The sequence below is a fragment of the Oncorhynchus mykiss genome, chromosome 15 (genome assembly GCF_013265735.2).
Source record: "Oncorhynchus mykiss isolate Arlee chromosome 15, USDA_OmykA_1.1, whole genome shotgun sequence".
Taxonomy (NCBI): domain Eukaryota; kingdom Metazoa; phylum Chordata; class Actinopteri; order Salmoniformes; family Salmonidae; genus Oncorhynchus; species Oncorhynchus mykiss.
In genome coordinates, this window is record NC_048579.1 from 53,891,008 (window position 1) to 53,916,195 (window position 25,188).

The 25,188-nt window shown below is 44.3% G+C and overlaps 1 protein-coding gene across 4 annotated transcripts in view; it reads left to right on the forward strand.

The window, feature by feature from the left end:
* The first annotated feature begins 18,640 nt into the window (after positions 1–18,640).
* ttll12 (tubulin tyrosine ligase-like family, member 12) overlaps positions 18,641–25,188 on the forward strand; it is a 49,599-nt gene continuing 43,051 nt past the window's right edge. For 2 of the 4 annotated variants that reach the window (XM_036944629.1, XM_036944628.1), the window contains exons 1-4: positions 18,641–18,887; positions 20,350–20,498; positions 20,864–21,062; positions 21,148–21,307. In XM_036944629.1, coding sequence (XP_036800524.1) covers positions 18,663–18,887; positions 20,350–20,498; positions 20,864–21,062; positions 21,148–21,307 — 733 coding nt within the window. In that variant the 5' untranslated portion in view covers positions 18,641–18,662. The other 2 variants (XM_036944632.1, XM_036944631.1) reach the window with 2 other exon arrangements.

Sequence of the window (25,188 nt, forward strand, 5' to 3'; positions counted from 1 at the left end):
ATAAATGGAACAGTATCAACCACATCAAACAGGGGCGGCAGGTAGCCTAGTGGTTAACCATGTGTATGTAACAAATAAAATTTGATTTTTTTTTGTTGATTTTTTAGAATGTTGGGCCAGTAACCGAAAGGTTGCTGGATTGAATCCCTGAGCTGACAAGGTCAAAATCTGTCGTTCTGCCCATGAAAAAGGCAGTTAACCCACTGTTCCCCGGTAGGCTGTCATTGTAAATAATACTATTTTCTTAACTGACTTTCCTAGTTAAAATAAAAAACATATGGAAACCACATGTTTGACTCTGTTCCATTAATCCATTCCAGCCAATACAATGAGCCTGTCCTCCTATAGCTCCTCTCACCAGCCTCCTCTGCTACCTACCTACAGTACACAGGAGGTTGGTAGCACCTTAATTGGGGGGATGGGCTCGTGGCAATGGCGGTAGTGGAATGGTATCAAATGGTTCCCATGTGTTTTCTGTTCCAGACATTATTATGAGCTGTCCTCCCCTCAGCAGCCTCCTTTGCAACAGTACCTACCTACGTGTGTTCAATTAAATGTAGCATTCATTCCTAATGGACTGTTGACCTGAGTTAAAGTTGACTTCCTTGACTATGAGCTGTGCGTTTTCCTGACTACTATTAGACAGGACCCTTGAACTGAACTATGAACTACTGTGATGAGCTGTGATGTCAAGAAATTTGAATCACAATGTTCTTGAAAGTTCCTTTCAGAACTTCTCGTAATGTTGACCGTTGCTTTTGCACAATAACTTGAGTTGCATAGGATTCACAATTTTTATATGGCATCTCAAATGGGTCATTTTCATGAAACCAGTTTTAAAATGTATGTAGAAAACTGAGTTACAAAACCATGATGCATCTGCAAAATCAACTATCATTCAGAGGATTAAGATGTCTAGTTTTTTGGAAAGTGTCTTATTTTCAATACATTTGACATTTTTGCCAGAATTTTTTATTTTATTTTACCCCAAATTCTCTTTACTGAAATGCTTTCGGATTAAATTATCAAGTCATTTTATTTAAAAAATTTTAGGAATATTTAGGACAACCTAATATCATATGAATAAGACACCAAATATGATGCTGTAATTTGTCCATAAATCATACAAATGGTATACTAGTTGACTATAATAATATTTATAATTAAATGCTTCAGAGTTCAAGTAACCGACACATCTCAACGTCAACTCTTCAGAGGAGACTGCATGAATCAGGCCTTCATGGTTGAATTGCTGCAAAGAAATCACTACTAAAGGACACAAATAATAAGAAGAGACTTGTTTGGGCCAAGAAACACGAGCAATGGACATTAGACCGGTGGAAATCTGTCCTTTGGTCTGATGAGTCCAAATTAAAAAAATTTGGTTCCAATCCCATGTTTTGGTGAGACGCAGAGTAGGTGAATGGATGATCTCTGCGTGTGTGGTTCCCACCGTGAAGCATGGAGGAGGAGGTGTGATGGTGTGGGGGTGCTTTGCTGGTGCCACTCTGTGATTTATTTAGAATTCAAGGCACATTTAACCAGTATTGCTACCACATAATTCTGCAGCCATACGCCATCCCATCTGGTTCGCACTTAGTGGGACTATCATTTGTTTTTCAACAGGACAATGACCCAAAACACACCTCCAGGCTGTGTAAGGGCTATTTGACCAAGAAGGAGAGTGAAGGAGTTCTGCATCAGATGACCTGGCCTCCACAATCACCCAACCTCAACCCAATTGAGATGGTTTGGTATGAGTTGGACCGCAAAGTGAAGTAAAAGCAGCCATCAAGTGCTTAGCATATGTAGGAACTCCTTCAAGACTGTTGGAAAAGCATTCCAGGTGACAACCAGCTCATGAAGCTGGTTGAGAGAATGCCAATAGTGTGCAAAGCTGTCATCAAGGCAAAGGGTGGCTACATTGAAGAATCAAATATAAAATATATTTAGATTTGTTTAACACTTTTTTGGTTACTACATGATTCCATATGTGTTAATTCATAGTTTGGATGTCTTCGCTATTATTCTACAATGTAGAAAATAGCAAAAATAAAGAAAAACTCTTGAATGAGTAGGTGTGTCCAAACCTTTGACTGGTACTGTATGTGTTACACTGAAAACCTCTGCCTACTTGTTCCTTTTATCCTTTATTGTTGTTATTGCACAGTTGGCCCTTATCTTAATAACATAAAGCACAACAAAAAATGTTATGATGTGTAAGGCGTCTAGGTGTAGCAGGTAAGGCGGAGTCAGGTGCAGGACACAGAGATGAGTAATTCACCTAACTTTACTCAAAACAACAAATATTCCAACAAGGAAAACAATCAAGTTCACAAATACAGACCAACTTACAACGATTAAACACGCACAAAACCATGGGGGAACCAGCGGGTTAAATAAGGAAATATAGAATTATGGGAATGGAAACCAGGTGTGTACATTCGTAAGTCGTGACATTCTGTGTTTAAATATACTGTAACTGTTCAAATCCTATTGTGGTGCCTCATCATTATGGAAACTGTGTATACGTGTTTTCAATATTGCCGCAGTATGTACTGTATATTGTTGTACTTTCTTTGTGCAAGTGAAAACTGAAAACATTGGGTCAATTGCAACCAACATTGAGCACCGGCTCAACATGAGGTGATCTCTCATTAAACCATCTATGGGCCGGTTTCACAGACAAGGCTTAAGCCTAGTTAGTCCAAGACTAAAATGCCTGTTTGAGCTGTCTTAACTCAAAGCGACTTGCACAGATTTATCTTAAAATAGTCGTAGATTTATCCTGTTCTGGATTAAACAAAGCCGATTGCAAGATGGAGGATTAGAGCTACTCTAAGGACTAAATTGAAGTTTAAATTAATCCTCCAAAGAGGCATGTTTAACTTCTGCTTAGTACCTTTTGTGAGGGAACATGGACTATTTGGAATATCTAAATGTAGACCAACATGCACTACAGAGGCCAGCCAGATGAGGATTTGTGGATAGGAGTAATCCAATAAATTACTTTGATGAAATTGCTTTTTGAGATCGCCTTCGTATGTACAAAGAACATGCATTGGAGATAATATCTTTGCTTGAGCCTAGACTTTCCTTTCTGTCTCAAAGAGGAAGGCCTTTTCCCAATTCTCTCCAAGTTCTGATCACTTTGGGGTTTCTGGCATCTGGAACATTTCATTGTGAAACTGGTGATTTGTGTGGTGCCAGTGAAGCAACTGTGTGTAGAGTAGTTCAAAGTGTGCAGGGCCATTTGTGAACTGAGGAGGCTTTACATCAAGTTTCCTGATACTACAGGCCAAGCCAACTATAATGTGCTATTCCATGAATATGGGCACTTCCCAGGAGTGATTGACTGTATAGATGGATGTCATGTTCCCATCAAGTGTCCATCAACTCTTGATGCTGACTGAGGAGTACAGGAACCGTAAGAACTGGTTTTCCATCAATGTTCAGGGTGTATGCACTCTTAATTTAGAGTTTTCAATCACTGTTGCCCGTTGGAAAGGCGCAACTCATGATTCAAGGATTTTTCTCAACACTTCATTGTATACTCAGTTTCAGAGAGGACAACATAGTGGACATACTACCTGGTGACAGTGGATATGGTAACTTTTCATTCACACCATACATAAATCCCACAGCAGGTGAGCAGCAAAGATACAACAGAGCTCATTTCTGTTGTATGTTTGGAGTATGGAAAAATTTATTCCAATGTTCACGCAATACACTTCGTTTCAAGTGTTGGGGTAGGTTCCTTGTTCGTTGTCAAATATTTGCTTATTGGTGAAATCAGCAATAAGAAAATATCTTTAAGTAAATCAATCAAAAACCTTTATTAATGCAATTGCAGACAGAAGTTGACAACGGGAACATAGCACGCATGTTTCCGAGTAAGTTCGACAAAATAGGAAAGGTTCCAAGTTGCTTTAATATGCTTGCAGTCAACCCCTAGTGATGTAACTGCCTACATCAAGGCCTTCTACTCATGAGACCAAGCCCATGCATATACAGTTATAGAACCTTGCAGGAGAGACAATAGTTCCAGTGTTTTCTAAGGGCTCAGCAGTCATTTTCCACTCCCCAAGTTGCTTTATAGTGGTATGTCTGACTTGTCTCTTATCTCTTTCACTCCCCTGCAGGGTTATGTGTCTATGAATCTCTTTTAGACGCGAAAGAAACACACACCTATTTAGGCAAGGTGCTGGCTAGCGGAGTAGAACACCTATTTAGGCAAGGTGCTGGCTAGCAGAGTAGAACACCTATTTAGGCAAGGTGCTGGCTAGCGGAGTAGAACAACTATTTAGGCAAGGTGCTGGCTAGCGGAGTAGAACACCTATTTAGGCAAGGTGCTGGCTAGCAGAGTAGAACACCTATTTAGGCAAGGTGCTGGCTAGCGGAGTAGAACACTTTAAAAAAATAAAGGAGAGCTGCACACTAAGAGCTCAGATGCAAAAAAATGTATGTCCAACGTTTTGACAGACAAGCTGTCTTCATCAGGGTATAATGACAAACACTGCAGGGTGACTCATTTATATAGTGTCAAAAGACACACACAGGTGTCTGTAATCATGGCCATGTATGGCCTGATATCATTGGCTAATTCTCATATATTAAAATAGCATACAAAAAACATACATGGAGAGCGTACGATAATAGATATAATTTGGCTACATAAGCCTACAAACATTTACAATAGCAAAATCACAATAATCACAAGAATGGCTTCGGATCAAAGTCTATGTTGAGACTGAAGGGAGCAAGGTCTTTAAATTAAAGATCCAGGCAGCCTCTCGTTTTAACAATAAATTGTCGAGGTCACCCCCTCTCCTAGGGAGGGTGACATGTTCGATGCCAATATAACGTAGAGACGAAATCGAGTACTGAGTAAGTCGAGTTTTTGCACCTAAATGTGCTATGACGCTCCGAGATTCGTACTTTTAATTTGCGCTTTGTTTTACCCACAAACTTTTTACCACAAGGCCAAGTTATAAGATAAATAGCTGCCTTAGTGGAGCACGTGATAACACCTTTGATTGGGATCTGTTTCCCTGTTTGGTGGTGTTTGAAGGATCTACATTTATAAGTGTCATTGCATTGAGCACAGCCGTTACATTTGTAGTTTCCATCCAGTTGGGGAGCAAATAGACGTTGTTCAGAGATATCTTGGGGTGGTAAATTAGAGGTTCAGAGGTTTCTGCCCCGCGAGAATACGACCAAGGGAAGGTCCAAAAACATATTACCAATACTTTTCATCGGATCTTAGAATGTGCCAATGTTTGTGAACGATTCCCTTAGTTTGTTCAGAGCACTTTGAATGGCAGGCAGTTAGAACGCAAGAATGCTTATCTTTGTTTTGTTCTGAATTTTCTGAATGGCAGCATAATCTGACCATTTTTGTACCCCCTCTCCTTTAATTGTCTTTGCGTCTCAGCCATATTTCTGTCGAAATCTGATTGTTTTTTACAAATTATTTTGATTCGACAGATTTAGCTGTAGGGCAAACTGTTTTTCAAGGGAAGTGGGTGACAACTGTCAGCCCTCAACAAACTGTTACGATCAGTAGGTTTCCTGTAAAGATCAGTGTATAGAACATTATCTTCACACAAGATCAGAAGATCAAGAAAACTGATTTGACGTGTATCAGATTGCATTTTTTATTTATTTTTTTATTTCACCTTTATTTAACCAGGTAGGCTAGTTGAGAACAAGTTCTCATTTGCAACTGCGACCTGGCCAAGATAAAGCATAGCAGTGTGAACAGACAACACAAAGTTACACATGGAGTAAGTAAACAATTAACAAGTCAATAACACAGTAGAAAAAAAAAGGGGAGTCTATATACATTGTGTGCAAAAGGCATGAGGAGGTAGGCCAATAATTACAATTTTGCAGGTTAATAACACTGGAGTGATAAATGATCAGATGGTCATGTACAGGTAGAGATATTGGTGTGCAAAAGAGCAGAAAAGTAAATAAATAAAAACAGTACGGGGATGAGGTAGGTAAAAATGGGTGGGCTATTTACCGATAGACTATGTACAGCTGCAGCAATCGGTTAACTGCTCAGATAGCAGATGTTTGAAGTTGGTGAGGGAGATAAAAGTCTCCAACTTCAGCGATTTTTGCAATTCGTTCCAGTCACAGGCAGCAGAGAACTGGAACGAAAGGCGGCCGAATGAGGTGTTGGCTTTAGGGATGATCAGTGAGATACACCTGCTGGAGCGCGTGCTACGGATGGGTGTTGCCATCGTGACCAATGAACTGAGATAAGGCGGAGCTTTACCTAGCATGGACTTGTAGATGACCTGGAGCCAGTGGGTCTGGCGACGAATATGTAGCGAGGGCCAGCCGACTAGAGCATACAAGTTGCAGTGGTGGGTGGTATAAGGTGCTTTAGTGACAAAACGGATGGCACTGTGATAAACTGCATCCAGTTTGCTGAGTAGAGTATTGGAAGCTATTTTGTAGATGACATCGCCGAAGTCGAGGATCGGTAGGATAGTCAGTTTTACTAGGGTAAGTTTGGCGGCGTGAGTGTTAGGAGGCTTTGTTGCGGAATAGAAAGCCGATTCTTGATTTGATTTTCGATTGGAGATGTTTGATATGAGTCTGGAAGGAGAGTTTGCAGTCTAGCCAGACACCCAGGTACTTATAGATATCCACATATTCAAGGTCGGAACCATCCAGGGTGGTGATGCTGGTCAGGCGTGCGGGTGCAGGCAGCGAACGGTTGAAAAGCATGCATTTGGTTTTACTAGCGTTTAAGAGCAGTTGGAGGCCACGGAAGGAGTGTTGTATGGCATTGAAGCTCGTTTGGAGGTTAGATAGCACAGTGTCCAAGGACGGGCCGGAAGTATATAGAATGGTGTCGTCTGCGTAGAGGTGGATCAGGGAATCGCCCGCAGCAAGAGCAACATCATTGATATATACAGAGAAAAGAGTCGGCCCGAGGATTGAACCCTGTGGTACCCCCATAGAGACTGCCAGAGGACCGGACAGCATGCCCTCCGATTTGACACACTGAACTCTGTCTGCAAAGTAATTGGTGAACCAGGCAAGGCAGTCATCCGAAAAACCGAGGCTACTGAGTCTGCCGATAAGAATATGGTGATTGACAGAGTCGAAAGCCTTGGCAAGGTCGATGAAGACGGCTGCACAGTACTGTCTTTTATCGATGGCGGTTATGATATCGTTTAGTACCTTGAGCGTGGCTGAGGTGCACCCGTGACCAGCTCGGAAACCAGATTGCACAGCGGAGAAGGTACGGTGGGATTCGAGATGGTCAGTGACCTGTTTGTTGACTTGGCTTTCGAAGACCTTAGATAGGCAGGGCAGGATGGATATAGGTCTGTAACAGTTTGGGTCCAGGGTGTCTCCCCCTTTGAAGAGGGGGATGACTGCGGCAGCTTTCCAATCCTTGGGGATCTCAGACGATATGAAAGAGAGGTTGAACAGGCTGGTAATAGGGGTTGCGACAATGGCGGCGGATAGTTTCAGAAATAGAGGGTCCAGATTGTCAAGCATAGTAGATCTCAGATGCTCAGAACAGGAGTTAAGAAAAGCATGGAATGCCTGGAGCTGTTTTGCATCACCCCTCCACAGAACAAAAATATCATCAATGTACCGTTTCCAAATAATTATGTTAGGCAAGAAAACATTTTTGAGAGGATTGAAAATAGACTGTTTCTCCATGTAACCCACATACAAATAAGCATAGTTAGGAGCCTTGGGGGATCCCATAGCAGTACCCTTTGTTTGAATAAAGAAATCATTTAGAAACATTAAGTAGTTGTGTGTGAGTACTATTTCAGCTAATGCTATAATGCATGCACTGGAAAGTAGTTCATTAGGGTCAAGTTGCAGAAGAAAATGTTCCATAACTTCAATACCGCCCTCGTGTGGAATATTTGTGTATAACGACTCAACATCAAAGTAACTAACAAAGTATTCTCAGGGAGAGGATCAAGAGATTCAATGATAGAGATCATACTGCTGGTGTCCTTTACAAAGGAGGGGAGCTGTTCTGCGAGTGGTCTAATAAAAAAGTAAACAAAGGTCGATAGAGGAGCCATTACCGCATCAATGCCTGCTACAATAGGGCGCCCTGGAGGTTTTGTAACATTCTTGTGTAATTACGGCAGAACAGTCCTGTGGTCTCCCTTCTCCTAATAGGTTGTGTCTCACTACCTCTCTTTATAAAGTATAAAAACCCACATTCAAGGCCTCCCGGGTGGAGTAGTGGTCTAAGGCACTGTGCCACCAGAGATTCTGGGTTCGTGCCCAGGCTATGTCGCAGCCGGCTGCGACTGGGAGGCCCATTGGGCGGTGCACAATTGGCCCAGCGTCGTCCGGGTTAGGGAGGGTTTGGCAGGCAGGGATATCCTTGTCTCATCGCGCACTAGTGACTCCTGTGGCAGGCTGGGTGCAGTGCATGCTGACCAGGTTGCTAGGTGTACGGTGTTTCCTCCGACACATTGGTGCGGCTGGCTTCCGGGTTGGATGTGTGTTGTGTCAAGAAGCAGTGCGGCTTGGTTGGGTTGTGTTTTGGAGGATGCATGGCTCTCGACCTTCGCCTCTCCCGAGTCCGTACGGGAGTTGCAGCGATGAGACAAGACAGTAACTACTACCAATTGCTCGTTGGCTACAGCCTTCTTCTTCATCTTTCTTTCCGGCCGTTTGGTCTGGGCCCTCTGCTTCTGTCCTTTGGCTCGAAACCCTCTTCCTCCTTCAGATGTTCTCAGGGCCCTGCTCTCCCTCCAGTCACTCATCCATGGCTTCCACTCTGGGAGATTCTTGCAGTGGGAGAGATGATGCCATCCGGACCTCTCCGCTACCTGGATTGCAATCGGTGTTGCCATGGTTACCTGGAAGGGTCCCATCCATCTTGGCTGGTTCCATTTTCTTTTATGGACTCATAGTTTCACCCAGACTTCCATGCAGATGGTCAGAGCATCTGGATCCTCACCTGGGATTGGTTCGGCTGCTTTCCTAGTGTGAGAGTGGAGAAAACTGAAAATAGAAGTTAGTTCTTTCATGTACTCAATGTGATCACACTGTGCCTCAGTTATGTCTGTCGGACAGTCACAGGTCTCACTCCTGGGGTGTTCATTGGTCGTCTTGTTAACATCTCGTAAGGTGTACACCCAATACCTTTGTTAAGGCTGGTGCGCATTTTCATGAGAACAAGGGGCAATCCCTCTACCCATGTCATTCCTGTGGAATGGCAGTTTGGCAAGGGAGCCTTTCAGGGTCTGATTAGCCCTCTCAGTAACTCCCGTTACTCCGCGGGTGATAGATGGACACAAACTTCTGGTCAACACCCATCATTTTGGCCATTTGGGCAACCACATCTCCTATGAGATGGGTCCCATTGTCTGCAGACAAAACCTCAGGCACTTCGAACCTGAGTATAATTTCCCTGACTAGCAATTTTGCAACTGTTCGTGCATCGCAGTTGGTGGTGGGAAATGCTTCCACCCACCTGTTAAACCTGTCAATTATCACCAGGCAGTATCTCTTTCTTTCTTTTTGCTCTACCATGTCTATGAAATCCATAGCAAGGTGGATAAAATATCATTTTGGAGTGGGGAACTTCCCTGGTTGCAGTGGAGTTCCCTTGTCTATATTATATAATAAATAATAAATATGTTACGCAATGATAAATGAACTGTTTTACATGCTGATTCAAATTTGTGCAAGGAGGGAAATAAGAACTGTTGGTGTTCTGATTTCCCATTGGCCATGGCTGTCCTCTGTCATTAACTTGTCCACTGTGTCCATAGGGCATAGGTGGCCCCTGGGGAGCATTTTCAGCTCCGGGCGAGTGGTACTGTGGCTGAGGAGCATATTGTTGCCATGTTGCCATAGTTTCCTCTTCCTCTGCAAGGCCCAAAGTTTCCTCTGCCCCTGTTGTAACCTCTTCCTCTTTCATTTCCCCCACATTGCAAACTCACATGCCCAAACTGCCCACAGGTCCAGCATTGTTCTAGTCACCTCTTCCTCTTTCATTTCCCCCACACTGCAAACTCACATGCCCAAACTGCCCACAGGTCCAGCATTGAGTGTTGTTCCAGGGCGGGCCCACCTCCTCTTCCGGTCCATGTTTGTGGGTCACCATAATGCTGAATGGTGAAAAGCACATACCCTGCATGCACTGGGTTCACGGGTGTGACTGATGTGACTGTGGGGGAGCTGCAGACTGTGGATGTGGTGAGCCTGTCGAAACAACTTGAGCCACCATCATATTGTGAGTAAAATCACCACTTCCTGTCTCAATCTGTGCAAGCTGGGCCTTCTTCAGTGCAGTGTTGTGTCCTCCTTTCACACTCTTCTATCTCCCTCTGGAATTGTCTTACCATATCCGTGGCTTGTCTGACCTCCTCTTTTAGCTTTTTACTTTTGTCCACATCATCTGTGTCCATTGTCTCTTTAATCTTATCAGCAATTAGCACCTGCAGATCTTCTTTCAACTTTCTCTTCTCTTTTCACAGTGTATACAACTTATCGTTTTCCAGTCTTCCTTCTTCTCTCTTCATTTCTTCCATTTCTCTCTGGTCTGGTCACCCATGGATGGTAACACTGTTCTTTTACTTCTTTAATTGTTAGTTTGTTTTCTACAGACGGCCATATGTCTAGGGTCTGCCAGTGTGTTTATTTTTGTGGAGTGAGTTGGGGTGTCGAAGGATACTCCCTCCAGGAACTGTGCCCCCCTTTTCCCCATCCAATTCTATTGTTATCACGCCGCTTGTTGCTGCTGTTGTGTCATTCACCTCCTTCATCAGAGTCCCCGTGAGGACAGTTGTGGTTGCTTCTCCATTTTCTTCTGTCAGTGGTGTGAGAGGGTAGATCTGTGTATAGTCACCCGGGGTGTCCTCTGGGTTGAGTCTCATACGGCGGTGGGGAGTACTCCTGTTCTGCCTCTGTCCTGACTCATTTCTTTCCTCCCGCACTCTATTGTTCTCTCCAGCTTTAGTTTGGTCACGGTAGCCTTGTTCAGAAAGATCTGTCCTTTCAACATCATCATTCCTATCACAGTTTCTGATACGAGGGTACTCTTCTTCATCCCTTTCTTTGTGTCCATTTTTCTTGTCTGAATGATCTCCTTGACTAAATCCAACCTATTCTTGTACAGGCTTCATTGCTCCTATCTCCTCATTCTGGTTCGACTGTGCCATGGTGCTCCGGCTTTTTATTTAGCTAGTCTGCGTGTAATGTATTGTTTAACTTCTATAGGGTTATCCTAAAGTGGGCGTAATATGTAGCAGTATGCCTATATAAATGATTCTCTATCTCTTTTTAGTGTGTGTTAAACAACAGTGGATGATACTGTAATCCTATTTCTACGCTCACTTAATCCAGGCTATAGTAAATGGTTCTACTAAACGCAAATATATTTCACACACGGGCCTCACAGAGACAACCGCATGATATACTTCAATTCCTAATATTATATCTTAAGGGTGCAGAGTAACAGTAATATGTTATACACCAGTGCCCCCTGGTGATAGCGTCACAAAGTCATTTTCGATGAAAATCTCTACAGAACACAACTTCCTTGTAATAATTGTACTGGTATACTAAGGGTTGTACATTTCCTATGGTAGAAAAATATCATTAACAAATATGTTCAACCTTTTATTCAAATAACTTCTGTGCTACTCCTAACTTTTTATTCCACCATTGGGCCATTACCCAATAAACTCCACCATAATCCACAGACAAACAAACAAATGAAACATACAACGCACTATTCATAAACAGCTCATTCACTGGGTCATTTTCACAAACAGCTCATTCACTGGGTAATTTTCACAGAATGACCTCTACAAAAATAAACCACCATCCCATAGGTCAAGGTGGCCTGGGTAATTCTCGTTGAATTACCCCTACAAAATAAAAAATAACTTGTATCCAGAGCGACTTTGTGAGTGCATATATTTTCGTACTTTGTAATAGTACTATAAAATGATAACAAAGTGTACTTCCATATGCTAAAATTACCACACTTAAAGTGTAGCCCACTTGTAAAGACATGATTCAACCCTATGGATTAATCAACCCTATGGATTAAGGGATGATCACCTAATTACATCCAGGTCATTGGGAGGGATCAGCCAATGAATTATACCTTGAGAGGAAACATTCCGTAACTGAAAGTGGAAGTAAATCGTCAACCTTGGCTTTATAGTATGTATGTTTTCCAACTCAAAGAAGTAGTAGAGGAAGAAAATGGACTTCTTCAAAATGGAGATGGCCTCAATGGCGCTCATGGTCTCGTTACCACAGCCACAAAGTCCTGAACCCCGCCTATTTCTACAATTTATCTAATTAAAATGTGATTTTAAACCTAACCTTAACCACACTGCCAAAATCATGCCTAACCTTTAATTAAGACTAAACAGGATTATTTTGTTTTCATAAATGTTTACGATACTGCCAATTTTGACTTTGTGGCTGTGCTAGTGGAAACCGCTGTAAATGCTCTATTTTATTTATATATATTTATTTTATTTAACCTTTATTTAACTAGGCAAGTCAGTGTAGGAGCAAAAACACATGTGTCAATGATTGTAGTTCTAGTTTTTAGACTGACCACTTTGAAGCCTTAGGACAGATTAACATATATAACGATGGACAAAGCTAGATAAACATAGAATTGAACATTAGACTACAGTGAAAACATAATGTCAGCAGAAAATACATTTGGAAACCCTCACCAGACATGTAGACATTGCATGTCAGTAGGTAGAGGTGCATGAAGCTAAAAACCAGACATATAGAAACAGAATGTCAGCAGAAAATGCAACAAAACTAACAATGGTTGTACTGGAAACACATGTGTGTAATAATTGTATTATTTTTTGTATCACAGCCACCATTATAATCTAGACTGTAGCAGATGTGGGCGTTAACAAGAACTGAGACTGGAAGATAACAGTGGCGGAGGGGCAAGGGGAGTTATTATCCATATAGAAGGAGGTAGCTCTTTATGCTATGCAAAGAATGAAGGCTATAAAAACAGAGGTCCAGGGCAGGAGAAGTCAGTCGTTCCATGGAATTGCTCGGCTCTGTTACTTTGTGTTACTCTGTAATAAAGTCTAAACTTTTACAAGTTCCAAGTTCCGGTATCGGTGAAAATATTTGACTTAATATTTCCACAACGTCAGTTAAGATCAAATTCTTATTTACAATGACGGCCTACACGGGCCAAACCCGGACGACGCTGGGCCAATTGTGTGCCGCCCTATAGGAGTCCCAATCATGGCCGGTTGTGATACAGCCTGGATTCGGCCCAGGGTGTCTGTAGTGACACCTCCAGCACTGAGATGCAGTGCCTTAGACCGCTGACCACTCGGATGCTCTAACACAGGGGTTCCCAAACGTTTTCCCTCAGGGCTTTCCTTCCAGCATTGGGGAACATCCCGCGCGCACCACATCTATTTCTATGGGCACAAGCACTGTTCATGACAAACTGTTCACAACTCTCCTGCTGGTGGAGAGAATTTTACAGGTTTATTTCCTGAAATTATACACATTTTGTCATGGGGTAAAAATAACATTTAGCAGTTTTAAAGCAAATGTTCTTGCAATTCTATCGTTTTGCCATGTCTAATGTGTATACATGTGATATTTGAGTGACAAAAAAACGGTATCTGACATGGGCTAGTTGAAGGTATGCAATGACTAACATGACAAGAATAACTTATGATGCACTAACCAATTTCGAAATTGCACCTTGTGCATTCTACTATTACAACTTTAAACTGGGTGGAGCGCCCCACCGTTTGGAAACCACTGCTCTAACAGACACAATAATGGGACAAATACAATGACGACATGTCTATCCAAGTCTATGGTTCCTTCCAGAAATTGTTTGAATGCTAAATGACGAGACAGAGGCATTGATGCGAGTAACCAGTCTTGTTCAGTACATCACAACACATCCGGGTATCTGAAGCACCCCGGTAAAACACAAGAGTTGCAGTAATGAACATTTACCAACAGATGGCATCACTGTGCCATCTTACACCCATAACATCTTCCCTTTAATAAAATAGGACAGGAGGTGTCAATTCACTAACAAAACAAACCTAGTAACAATTTCCAACATGAACAGTTTAGTATTTTTTTTTTTTTTTTTTTTTTTTTCCAGAACAACAACACATTTTGATATTCTCTTCACTTTTATCTCTGTCAACAATCCCTGATGGGAAACCTACAGATTAAGTCTTTTTGGTGGCTGGGACAGACGCCCGCATCGTGAAAAGACAGGGGGCTTGTCTGCGAGGACTGCGGGTTCCCGCACAGGCGTGTCACCTGAATGTCTAAGGGGAGAATTGATGGGTGAGGGAGCGGCCGACCTGTGATCCCCTGGCTCTTCGCCCAGTGCCTCAGGCCCCATGTGACTTGCTGGGGTTCTGTCTTTTGTCATGCGACCCCTTTGACCATCAGGGTTCTGAGTAGGTGCTGTCTCAGCAATCCGAAGGTCAACCCTGTTACGACGGTACAGTGATCCATTCACTTCGACCAAGTAGGAGCGTGGTGCCACTTTCTGTACACAGGATCCGAGTCTCCAGAGGCCTGTCCGGTCCCCTGGTAGTGGCTTCATTCGCACCGTTTCACCCACCCTGAGCTCAGGTAAGTCTTTTGCTGATTTGTCGTAGATGAACTTGGAGACCTGTCTTCTGTGACGTAGCTTCACCAGCACGTCTGTCACCACACATGGCTCCAGGAGAGTGCTGGCTACTGGCAGAGCTGCTTTTAAGCGCCGTGCCATGAGGCGCTGTGCCGGGCTGCTGTCCATGCCTTCTGTCGGGGTATTGCGCCACTGCAGGATTGCTTTCCAAGCATCTTTGCCCTCTCGCAGAGCCTTTTTGCAGAGGTTCTTTGCGATTTTTACTGCGGACTCTGCCTTCCCATTAGCTTTTGGGTGTCGTGGTGATGAAGTGACGTGCTCGAATTCCCATCCTGCAGCAAATTTTCGGAACTCAACTCCGGAGAATTGGGGTCCATTGTCTGAAATTACCCTATCTGGCTGTCCATAGCGGGCAAACTGAGCCTTGCAGCGTTTGATCGTTGTCTCTGCTGAGAGGTCGGGGAGGAGGTCGATCTCCCAAAAGTCTGAGTAATGATCGACTACCAGCAGAAAGTCTTTGCCACTGTGCTGGAAGAGATCTAGACTTACTATCTGCCAGGGGCGCATCGGTAGCTCGTGGGACATCATCGTCTCTCTCTGTTGCTCAATGGCATATTCATTGCAGATTGTGCATTTACTGACATAGTCTTTAATTTCACTCTGCATTCCTGGCCAATACAGTGTGTCACGTGCTTGTCTGTAACAGGCCTCACCTCCTATGTGACTTGAGTGCACGCGTGCCAACATCTCAGGGCGCAGAGACCGGGGAATAACGACTCTCTGACTCTTGAATATCACTCCGTTTTGAACACTGAGCTCCTCTTTGATTGGCCAATATTCTCTGACGGCTAAAGCAGTTTCTTCCCTGCAGTCGGGCCAGCCCATCAGAATCACAGACCTCAATGCCTGGAGTTGCCCGTCCCTGTCTGTGTGCTGTCTGATTTGTATAAAGCGCTGGTCCGTAACATTAAGGTAGTCAGCCTGGTTGATGTGTTCAACATCCACTTGCTCTGTTTGCAAGCTGCACACTGCGTGTTGTTCATGCATGGAGCGTGTGTGAGTGCCTGATGCAGTAGCCCTGCTGAGCGTGTCACTCACATACATCTCTGGCCCTGGCTTATACACCACCTTGAGGTTGTAGTTTTGTAGGGCCAGTAGCATGCTCTGCAGTCGTTTTGGGGCATTCAGGAGAGGCTTGCTGAATATAGCAATAAGGGGCTTGTGATCGGTCTCTGCGGTAATATTGTCGCGCCCGTACAGGTAGTGGTGGAAGCGTTGGCATGCAAACACAATGCTGAGGCACTCCTTCTCTATCTGGGCATAGTTCTGCTCTGTTGGGGTGAGTGCCCTAGAGGCGAATGCCACAGGCTGGCCCTCCTGCATGAGGCAACAGCCAAGTCCATACTGGCTTGAGTCACTCTGAATCGTGACAGGTTTTGACACATTGTAGTATCGCAGTACAGGTGTCTGGGTGACCAGTTGTTTTATTTCCCTCACTGCTGCGTCATGTTTTGGGAGCCAATGCCAGATGGTGTCCTTGTCCATGAGCCTCCTCAGTGGCTCACACACTTCAGAGAGCCGCGGTAGGAATTTGGCCAGGTAGGTGACGAATCCGACGAAGCGCTGCACTCCCTTCACGTCAGATGGGTGGGGCATTTCCAAGACAGCCTTCACTTTTTCAGGATCCGCCTTCAATCCGGTGGAGGACAAGATGTGCCCATGAAAGCGGACCTCTGGCACTTTAAACTGAAGCTTTTTTATGCTTAGCCTTAGCTTGACCTGTCTGCATCTGACCATCAGGGCCAGCAGCTTGGCGTCATGGTCACATTCTGCCTCCTCATCACTGTCCCCACAGCCCACTACGAGAATGTCATCTGCTATGGGTTCCACGCCACTAAGTCCCATCAACAGCTCATGCTGTTTCCGCTGATACACCTCTGGAGCCACGGAGACACCAAACGGAAGCTTCAACCACCTCTTCCTGCCCCAGGGTGTCCAAAAGGTGGTCATGTAGCTGCTGGGCTCGTCGAGCTTGCACTGCAGAAAGGCATCTCTGGCATCCACGAGCGTGAAGACTCTGGCCTTTGGGAGCTTGTAAAGAACATCCTCCAACGTGGGCATAATGTAATGTGAACGTCGCAGAGCCCGGTTGAGGTGTTTAGGATCAATGCATATCCGTAGCTTGTCTGGTTTCTTGACGATAACCATATTACTTATCCAGTCCGTAGGCTCGGTGACGGATATGATGTGGCCATCTGCTTCGTATTTGTCAAGCTGAGCCTTCGTAGCTGCTTTCATGGCCACTGGTACATTGCGGGGTGCACACTGGACAGGCTGGATTTCTGCGTCCAACTCAAAGTGGACTTCCCCAGGAACTGACTCGACCGGTGCGTTGAAGACATCATGGTACTTGCTTAGGAGTGTCTCCTTGCTCAGGGGCCCAGCCTGGACTTTGTCAATAATGTTAAGATCAGCTGGGATGGTGAAGTTAATAAGTCCAAGGCGCTCGCATGTAGAACCTGACAGTAATGGCTGTTGACTAGCCTCAACTATTTCAAACTCAAGGGTGTATTTCTGGCCACGTAAAACACACTCTGTCACAAACAGGCCTAAAGAGGTCATGAACTGGCCTGAATACAGTTTCAGCTTGGTGCTACTCTGTGTGAGTTTGTCTCTGGGCGCAAGCCTCCTTTTGTCTTTAAGGCTCATAACGTTGCATGTGGCCCCTGAATCTAGCTGGCATTGCTGTGGTTTATTATTAAGTAGCAGAGTGACAAACCACTTTTGTCCTTTTGCCCTCACTGCCCCTATGCACTCGCTAGCATATACATCCTCTGTGCTGTCGTTCCCTTCATCTGTGTTTGTTTCCATGGAGTGCACTTTACCCTCCTTTCTCTTGCTTTTCATGCAGACCCTTGCGAAGTGATTAGCTGTACCACAGGATTTGCATAATTTTCCATAGGCTGGGCAGTGTTCTTTTCCTCGTCCATGAGAAATGCCACAATATCGGCATGTATTGGGGTTGTCTACTGCAGAGTTGGCTGTAGTATTAGCATTAGCTGTGGCAAAGGGGAATTTCTTTACTGGCTGCCTGAATGTAGCATTTACATTGTCCGTATGTTGCCTTTCTAGCTCCATGGACCTCATCCGTATATCAGTAAGCTCTGCTGCACGGCATGTCTCCACTGCCAAGGCCAGCGTCAGGTCACGTTCTCTCAGCAAACGTCTGCGGGTGCCCTCATCCGTTATGCCAAGCACAATCGTATCTCTGATCAGTTCATCTCTTAAAGCACCATAGTCACATGTAGCTGCCTTTTCCCTTAACCTAGTGACAAAGCTGTCAATGGACTCCCCGTCCTCCTGTTTGCAACGACCGAAAACATAACGCTCGTAGATGACGTTCTTTGCTGGCGTAAAGTAATGTTCAAGAGCATCAAGAATAGCTATAGCGTTACCTTGCTGTGCTGCTGTTAGGTTCAGGTTGTGTTTGTATACGTGTCGGCATTCAGTTCCCATTATAGTCCTCAAAGTGGCAGCCACTACCTCATCTTCCTTTTCCAGAAGTCCCGTTGCTAGCGCGTAGTCCTCCCATTCACCTCTAAACGTATCCCAGTTCGTGCTCCAATCCCCGCTGAGCTTCATAACGGCGGGAGGGGGAATGTTCGCTGCCATGTCTAACCGATGCTAACAACACTGAAGCTAACTAGCAAACTCACTCTAGCTTAAGGCCAATTCCGGGCGAAATTTTACACAAATAAGCATTTGTTTGTAAACCAGAGCAGGTGACTCTAATTTGCGGAAAGCATGGTTAGTTATCCGACTCTGACACCATGTTTGAATGCTAAATGACGAGACAGAGGCATTGATGCGAGTAACCAGTCTTGTTCAGTACATCACAACACATCCGGGTATCTGAAGCACCCCGGTAAAACACAAGAGTTGCAGTAATGAACATTTACCAACAGATGGCATCACTGTGCCATCTTACACCCATAACAGAAATCTCCCATAATGCACCGCCAGTATGCTCCGGTACTACCCGGTAGTTCGGTACACGTTCTTATGTACCTCATGCTATTCACGCGTAACGTTAAAGATGGAGCAGCCAAACACGGAATCTAACACAAACGTTATGAATGGCGAGGAGGAACATTTCAATACCTTCCTGTCTTTGCACTCCGCTGCATTACAGTCCTCAAGAATCCCTTCGCTGTATTGGAAGAGCTTGTACTACAAACTTATCAACGAGGTCGGTAGCGTAATGGCTGAAGCTAAAGATATAGCCCTTGATCATGACTGTTCAATTACATTACGCGTAACGTTAAGTCATTGGACGAAGGGGAGATATTTGTTAAGATCCTGGGCGCTCGGTCTGAACACATGCAAAGCTTGAGGTACGGTTTTGCAAACATAAGGATCGTTGAAATCAGTGAGAAAGAATTGTCAAAAAACAAAAGGTTAGGTTAAATTGATATACACGTTTATGGCCGTGTAGGAACAGTAACCCCTATTTTTTTTTACCGCGCGTTTATTAACGGAAAACAAAAGGAGACCGAGCACCTGTGGTAATTAGCTATGTAGCATGCTCCGAACACCTACACTATCTATACAAAAGTATGTGGCTGTTTCGGCTGTTTCAGTCACACCAGTTGCTGACAGATGTATACAATCGAGCACATAGCCATACAATCTCCATAGACAAACATTGGTAGTAGAATGGCCTTACTGAAGCACTCAGTGACTTTCACTATGGCGCCGTCATAGGATTCCACCTTTCCAACAACTCAGTCAAATTTCTGCCTTGTTAGAGTTTGGCAGATGCCAGGAGGATGCTACCTTCCCGAATGCATAGTGCCAACTGTGATGTTTGGTGGAGTAGGAATAATGGTCTGGTGCTGTTTTTCATGGTTTGGGCTTAGGCCCCTTAGTTCCAGTGAAGGGAAATCTCAATGCTACAGCCATCAATGACTTTCTAGACGATTCTGTGCTTCCAACTTTTTTGGGGCAAGACCTTCACTGTTTCAGCATGACAATGTCCATGTGCACAAAGGGTGGTCCATACAGAAATGGTTTGTCGAGATGGCCGTGTAAGAACTTGCCTGGCCTGCACAGAACCCTGACCTCAACCCCATCGAACACTTTTGGGATGAATTGAAATGCCAACTGTGAGCCAGGCCTGATCGCCCAACATCAACTCCATATTAATGCCCATGGTTTTGAAATGAGATATGCGATGAGCAGGTGGCCACATACTTTTGCTCATGTAGTGTATGTGTAAAAGTAACTCAGGAAGTGTCGTTTCGTATGGCTGTATGGATCCATGGTTATATGGATCTGTGCAAAACTGCTACAGTAAGTGTTTTTTAAATATTTTATGTTAAGGATTCTTTCTCGCTGATGAAAGATAAGGGCCATATGTTTCAAAGCCATACCGAAAGTGATCATTATTGATGTTTCTAGAAGATGTGTATAATAAAATGAAAATCCTTGATGACAGGACAGGGGCTGCTGTATTGAACCCACTGCACAGCCATCTTGATACTTGATATGTTTTGGAAGCTATAGAAATGCATTTATTAAGATTTACATTAGTTAATTCTATTGCAGGCACCTTAATGTACACTTTTAATTTATATTATGTGAGCTAAACGTTCTGTGCATGCTGTTGTCTGGCTAGCCTATCTAAATCTGCCCTTGCTCTTCGGATCTAGGTGTACGATGCAGGAGAAGTGTTTGGCGTCATGCAGGTAGAACAGGACGATGAAGATGAAGAGGGAAAGAAGGCTTATCCTAGTGTAGAGATTAGGTGTAAAGTGGTTGTGACCAGGGGGACTGGCATGCAAGCCTCGGACCCCACCAGGTGAGGGCGCTTTAGTCATAATAAATAACCACCTGTTTACCATCTCATGCAAGTCATCAGTGCATGTCACCTACCACCTCACTTTTTCATGGAGATATATTGTTTTTCTTTATTTTCTCAAGGTCAAGTGCAGTGTTTTCATAAGTAGGTGTAAAACTACAGATAGTATTGTATAAAGTGGGTACACTTATTTTCTTACGCTTTGGTGAGTCTACCCATTTTTTTTAAAGACATCCCACATACTAGCATTTCACCTCCAACTACATCTCTTCTATTCTTTGTCTGTCCTGCCTCATCACTTCCTCTTCCATCTCCATATCCTGTATCTCTTTTACCTCATATCCTCTAATTCCTACATCCTCCAGTATCTTCCTGGTTGACCATGCATGGACGTACCGTGTGGAGAGCTCTAGGCAGCAGCTGGAGCAGATCCCCGGCCTCCTGCCCAGGATGGCTTCCCTCATGGGGGTGGACTTCCACGGAGAGGCCCCTGACCCAGACGTTGTGGAGCTGGTGCTGAAACAAATGTGGAAGTACAACCAGACCTACCAGCTGGCCCAGGGGGTATGAGCACATACTCTCTCTTTTTCACGCACACTATTTCTTTCTCTTGCTCTCTAACACCCCCCCCTCTCCTGTGTGTGTCCAGTCAGCAGAGGAAAAAGTGCCCGTCTGGTACATCATGGATGAGTTTGGCTCCCAGGTGCAGCACTCTGATCAGCCTAGCTGTTGCATGGCCCCCTTCTTCTACACACAGGGCCAGCTGGCCTACACTGTGCTCTGGCCTCTCGCAGACCTGCAGGAAGGAGGTATAGACACTCATGTGCATATACACACACACACATTCACAGTGTAGGGTTCTGAGTCTTGATGAATCCCGAGAACAAAATGACAGAAACACTTAAATTCAAGGTTTTATAAATGACGAGCCATGACGAGTTGTACACATGCAGCGTACAAACTTCCAACACACATGGATCTCAATCACCACTTGATCTACATTAGAGAGAGGGACGTTTCCTCAACCTGTAGAATCCATGCAATACTAATCATAATGTGATTATGACAGAAGGAAACTACTGGAAAAAAATAACCGCAACATGCAAGAATTTCATAGATTTGACTAAGTTACAGTTCATAGAAGGAAATCAATCGAAATAATTTCATTTGGGCCTAATCTATTTATTTCACATGACTGGGAATACAGATATGCATCTGTTGGTGACAAACGTTGAAAAAAAAGTAGGGGTGTGGATCAGAACCAGTCAGTATCTGATGTGACCACATCTCCTTCGCATAGGTGATCAGGCTGTTGATTGTGGAATGTTGTCCCACTCCTCTTCAATGGATGTGCGAAGTTGCTGGATATTGGTGGGAACTGAAACACTCTGTTGATCTGTAGGACCGTTAAGGTACCCCCCGTCGAGTGATATAAGTCGTCTCACTCAAGTTCTTATGCCACCCGGCTAACAGGTGACTCACAGGCCCGCCGGACTGGCCTGGTTATGTATCCTACCCTTTATTCAGAGATTAGCCTTGTGTGGTGCCGTTAGGCTTGTTTCGGGATCCTAGATAATATCAATCAGACTTAGAGTACCTCTTGTTTTACTTTCCCTTTAAATGCTCTTATATCTAGACTCGCGCAAGTTATAACTTGGTTACGATTTATAGTCTATGTCCGTCGACTAATACTACTAGAGTATTAATATTGAGGATAACTGTTACAATAAAATGATTATTCTGCCCAGACCATTATATTGTCTTTAGTGTAGAAACTAGACTTGTTTCCCTAGATTGGGAGTGTCAGAGGTGTTCTCTCCCCTAGGGTTTTGGGTCTAGTTTCTACTTTTTATTCAATGTTTGCATTTCACACAGTTGTACACGTTATTACAGTTGTATTTTTTGTCCTAAATCTATAACATCAACAATCATCAAAACACTTACTACTATTAATGCCTTATATGTATTACAACAAGCGGTTAATTACCTTAGCGTAGGTTGACCTGGTTCGTCTCCAAAGAGTGTTTTTCCACTCACAATTTCTCTAGAGGCTTATCCAATCACTCAGTATCTGTTTCTCCTACTAGATTTTTGTACTATGATTTACTGATTAGTGAAGAGAACGGTTCGAGATCAAGTCCCTTGGTAACACCCCCGATGCTATTTATCTACCCCGGTTAGGGGGTGGGTACATTCAGCACGAGGAGGGTATTTGGTAGGTGTCTCAGTATGTCTCGTTCAGAAATCAGAAGTCAAGAGATACAATTGTTCTAGAGAATGAAAGTCGGATATGTATCTGTTTCTCCTACTAGAAGTTGTACTATGATTCGCTGAATGTTGTTAAAAGGCTGTGTCGAGGTCAAGACCCTTCGTATCTCCACTGAGGCTGTGTATCTACTCCAGTTACGGAGTGGATTTATTAAGCAATAGGAGTGTACAGGGTAGTTGTCTCTGTTCGTCTCTTTACAAAATCCAGAAATCAAAAGTTACAATTCTTCTAGAGTATGAAAGTCAGATAGAGGGTGCCAAATTCAAACCACAAATCTCATAATTACAATTGCAATGCAAATAGTCTGGTTAGCCATTTGATTAGCTGTTCAGGGGTCTTATGGCTTGGGGGTGGAAGCTGTATAGAAGCCTCTTGGACCTAAACTTGGTGCTCTGTTACCGCTTGCTGTCTGGTAGCAGAGAGAACAGTCTATAACTAGGGTGGCTAGAGTCTTTGACAATTTTAGGGGGTTTCCACTGACACCGCCTGGTACAGAGGCACTGGATGGCGGGAAACTTGGCCCCGGTGATGTACTGGGCCGTACGCGCTACCCTCTGTAGTGCCTTGCGGTCGGAGGCCGAGCAGTTGCCATACCAGTCAGTGATGCAACTCGTCAGGATGAGGAACTGAGGACCCATGCCAAATCTTTTCAGTCTCCTGATGGGAAATGGGTTTTGTCGTGCCCTCTTCAAGACTGTCTTTGTCTGCTTGGACCATGTTAGTTTGTTGGTGGATGTGGACACTAAGGAACTTGAAGCTCTTAACCTGTTCTACTACAGCCCCGTCGATGAGAATGGTGTGAATGGGTGTGCTCAGTCCTTTTCCTGTAGTCCACAATCATCTCCTTTGTCTTGATCATGTTGAGGGAGAGGTTGTTGTCCTTGCACCACACGGTCAGATCTCTGATCATCTCCCTGTAGGCTCTCTCATCGTTGTCAGTGATCAGGCCTACCACTGTTGTGTCATCAGCCAACTTTTAATAATGGTGTTGGAGTTGTGCCTGGCTGTGCAGTCATGAGAGTACAGGAGGGGACTGAGCACGCACCCTGTGGGGCCCCTCTGTTGAGGATCAGCGTGGCGGAGTTGATGTTACCTACCCTTACCACCTGGGGCCGGCCCGTCAGGAAGTCTAGGATCCAGTTGCAGAGGGAGGTGTTTAGTCCCAGGGTCCTTAGCTTAGGGATAAGTTTGAGGGCACTATGGTGTTGAACGCTGAGCTGTAGTCAATGAATAGTTTTCTCACAAGTGTTCCTTTTGTCCAGGTGGGAAAGGGCAGTGTGGAGTGCAATGGAGATTGCATCATCTGTGGATCTGTTGGTGCGGTATGCACATTGGAGTGGGTCTAGGGTTTCTGGGATGATGGTGTTGATATGATCCATGATCAGCCTTTCAAAGCATTTCATGGCTACAGACGTGAGTGCTACGGGTCGGTAGTCATTTAGGCAGGTTACCTTAGTGTTCTTGGGCACAGGTACTATGGTGGTCTGCTTGAAACATGTTGATATTACAGCATCAGACAGGGAGAGGTTGAAAATGTCAGTGAAGACTCTTGCCAGTTGGTCTGCGCATGCTCATAGTACATGTCCTGGTATTCCGTCTGGCCCAGTGGCCTTGTGAATGTTGATCTGTTTAAAGGTCTTACTCCCATCGGCTGCAGAGAGCGCGTGATCACAGTCATCTGAAACAGCTGATGATCTCATGCATGTTTCAGTGTTAATTCCTCAAAGCGAGCATAAATGTTATTTAGCTTGTCTGGTAGGCTCATGTCACTGGGCAGCTCTCGGCTGTGTTTCCCTTTGTAGTCTAACAGTTTGCAAGCCCTGCCACATCCGAGTGTCGGAGTCGGTGTAGTACGATTCAATCTATACAGCTCATTGAGTGCGGTTTTAGTGCTAGTCTTGTTCTGTGGTGGTATGGAGACCGCTACGAAGAATACAGAAACTCTCTAGGTAGATAGTGTGGTCTACAGCTTATCGACTTACGGAGGTGGTCCCTGCACAGGGACAGCTCAGCGGAAATTTCAGAGCGCCACCTATAGTACTAGAGTATAGTACTCGATAAATCTCAAACTTTCATAAAAATACACATGCAAGGTACTGAATTAAAGCTACACTCGTTGTGAATCTAGCCACCAAGTCAGATTTGTAAAATGCTTTTCGGCGAAAGCATGAGAAGCTATTATCTGATAGCATGCACCCCCCCAAAATACCAGCACGACACGTAAACAACAGATTTTGCGGTAGCCGGCGCTACCCAAAACGCAGAAATAAAATATAAAACATTCATTACCTTGGACGAGCTTCTTTGTTGGCACTCCTATATGTCCCATAAACATCACAATTGGGTCTTTTTCCCGATTTAAATCCGTCATTGTATACCCAAAATGTCATTTGCTGAAGGCCAGTCTGATGCTGCAAAAAG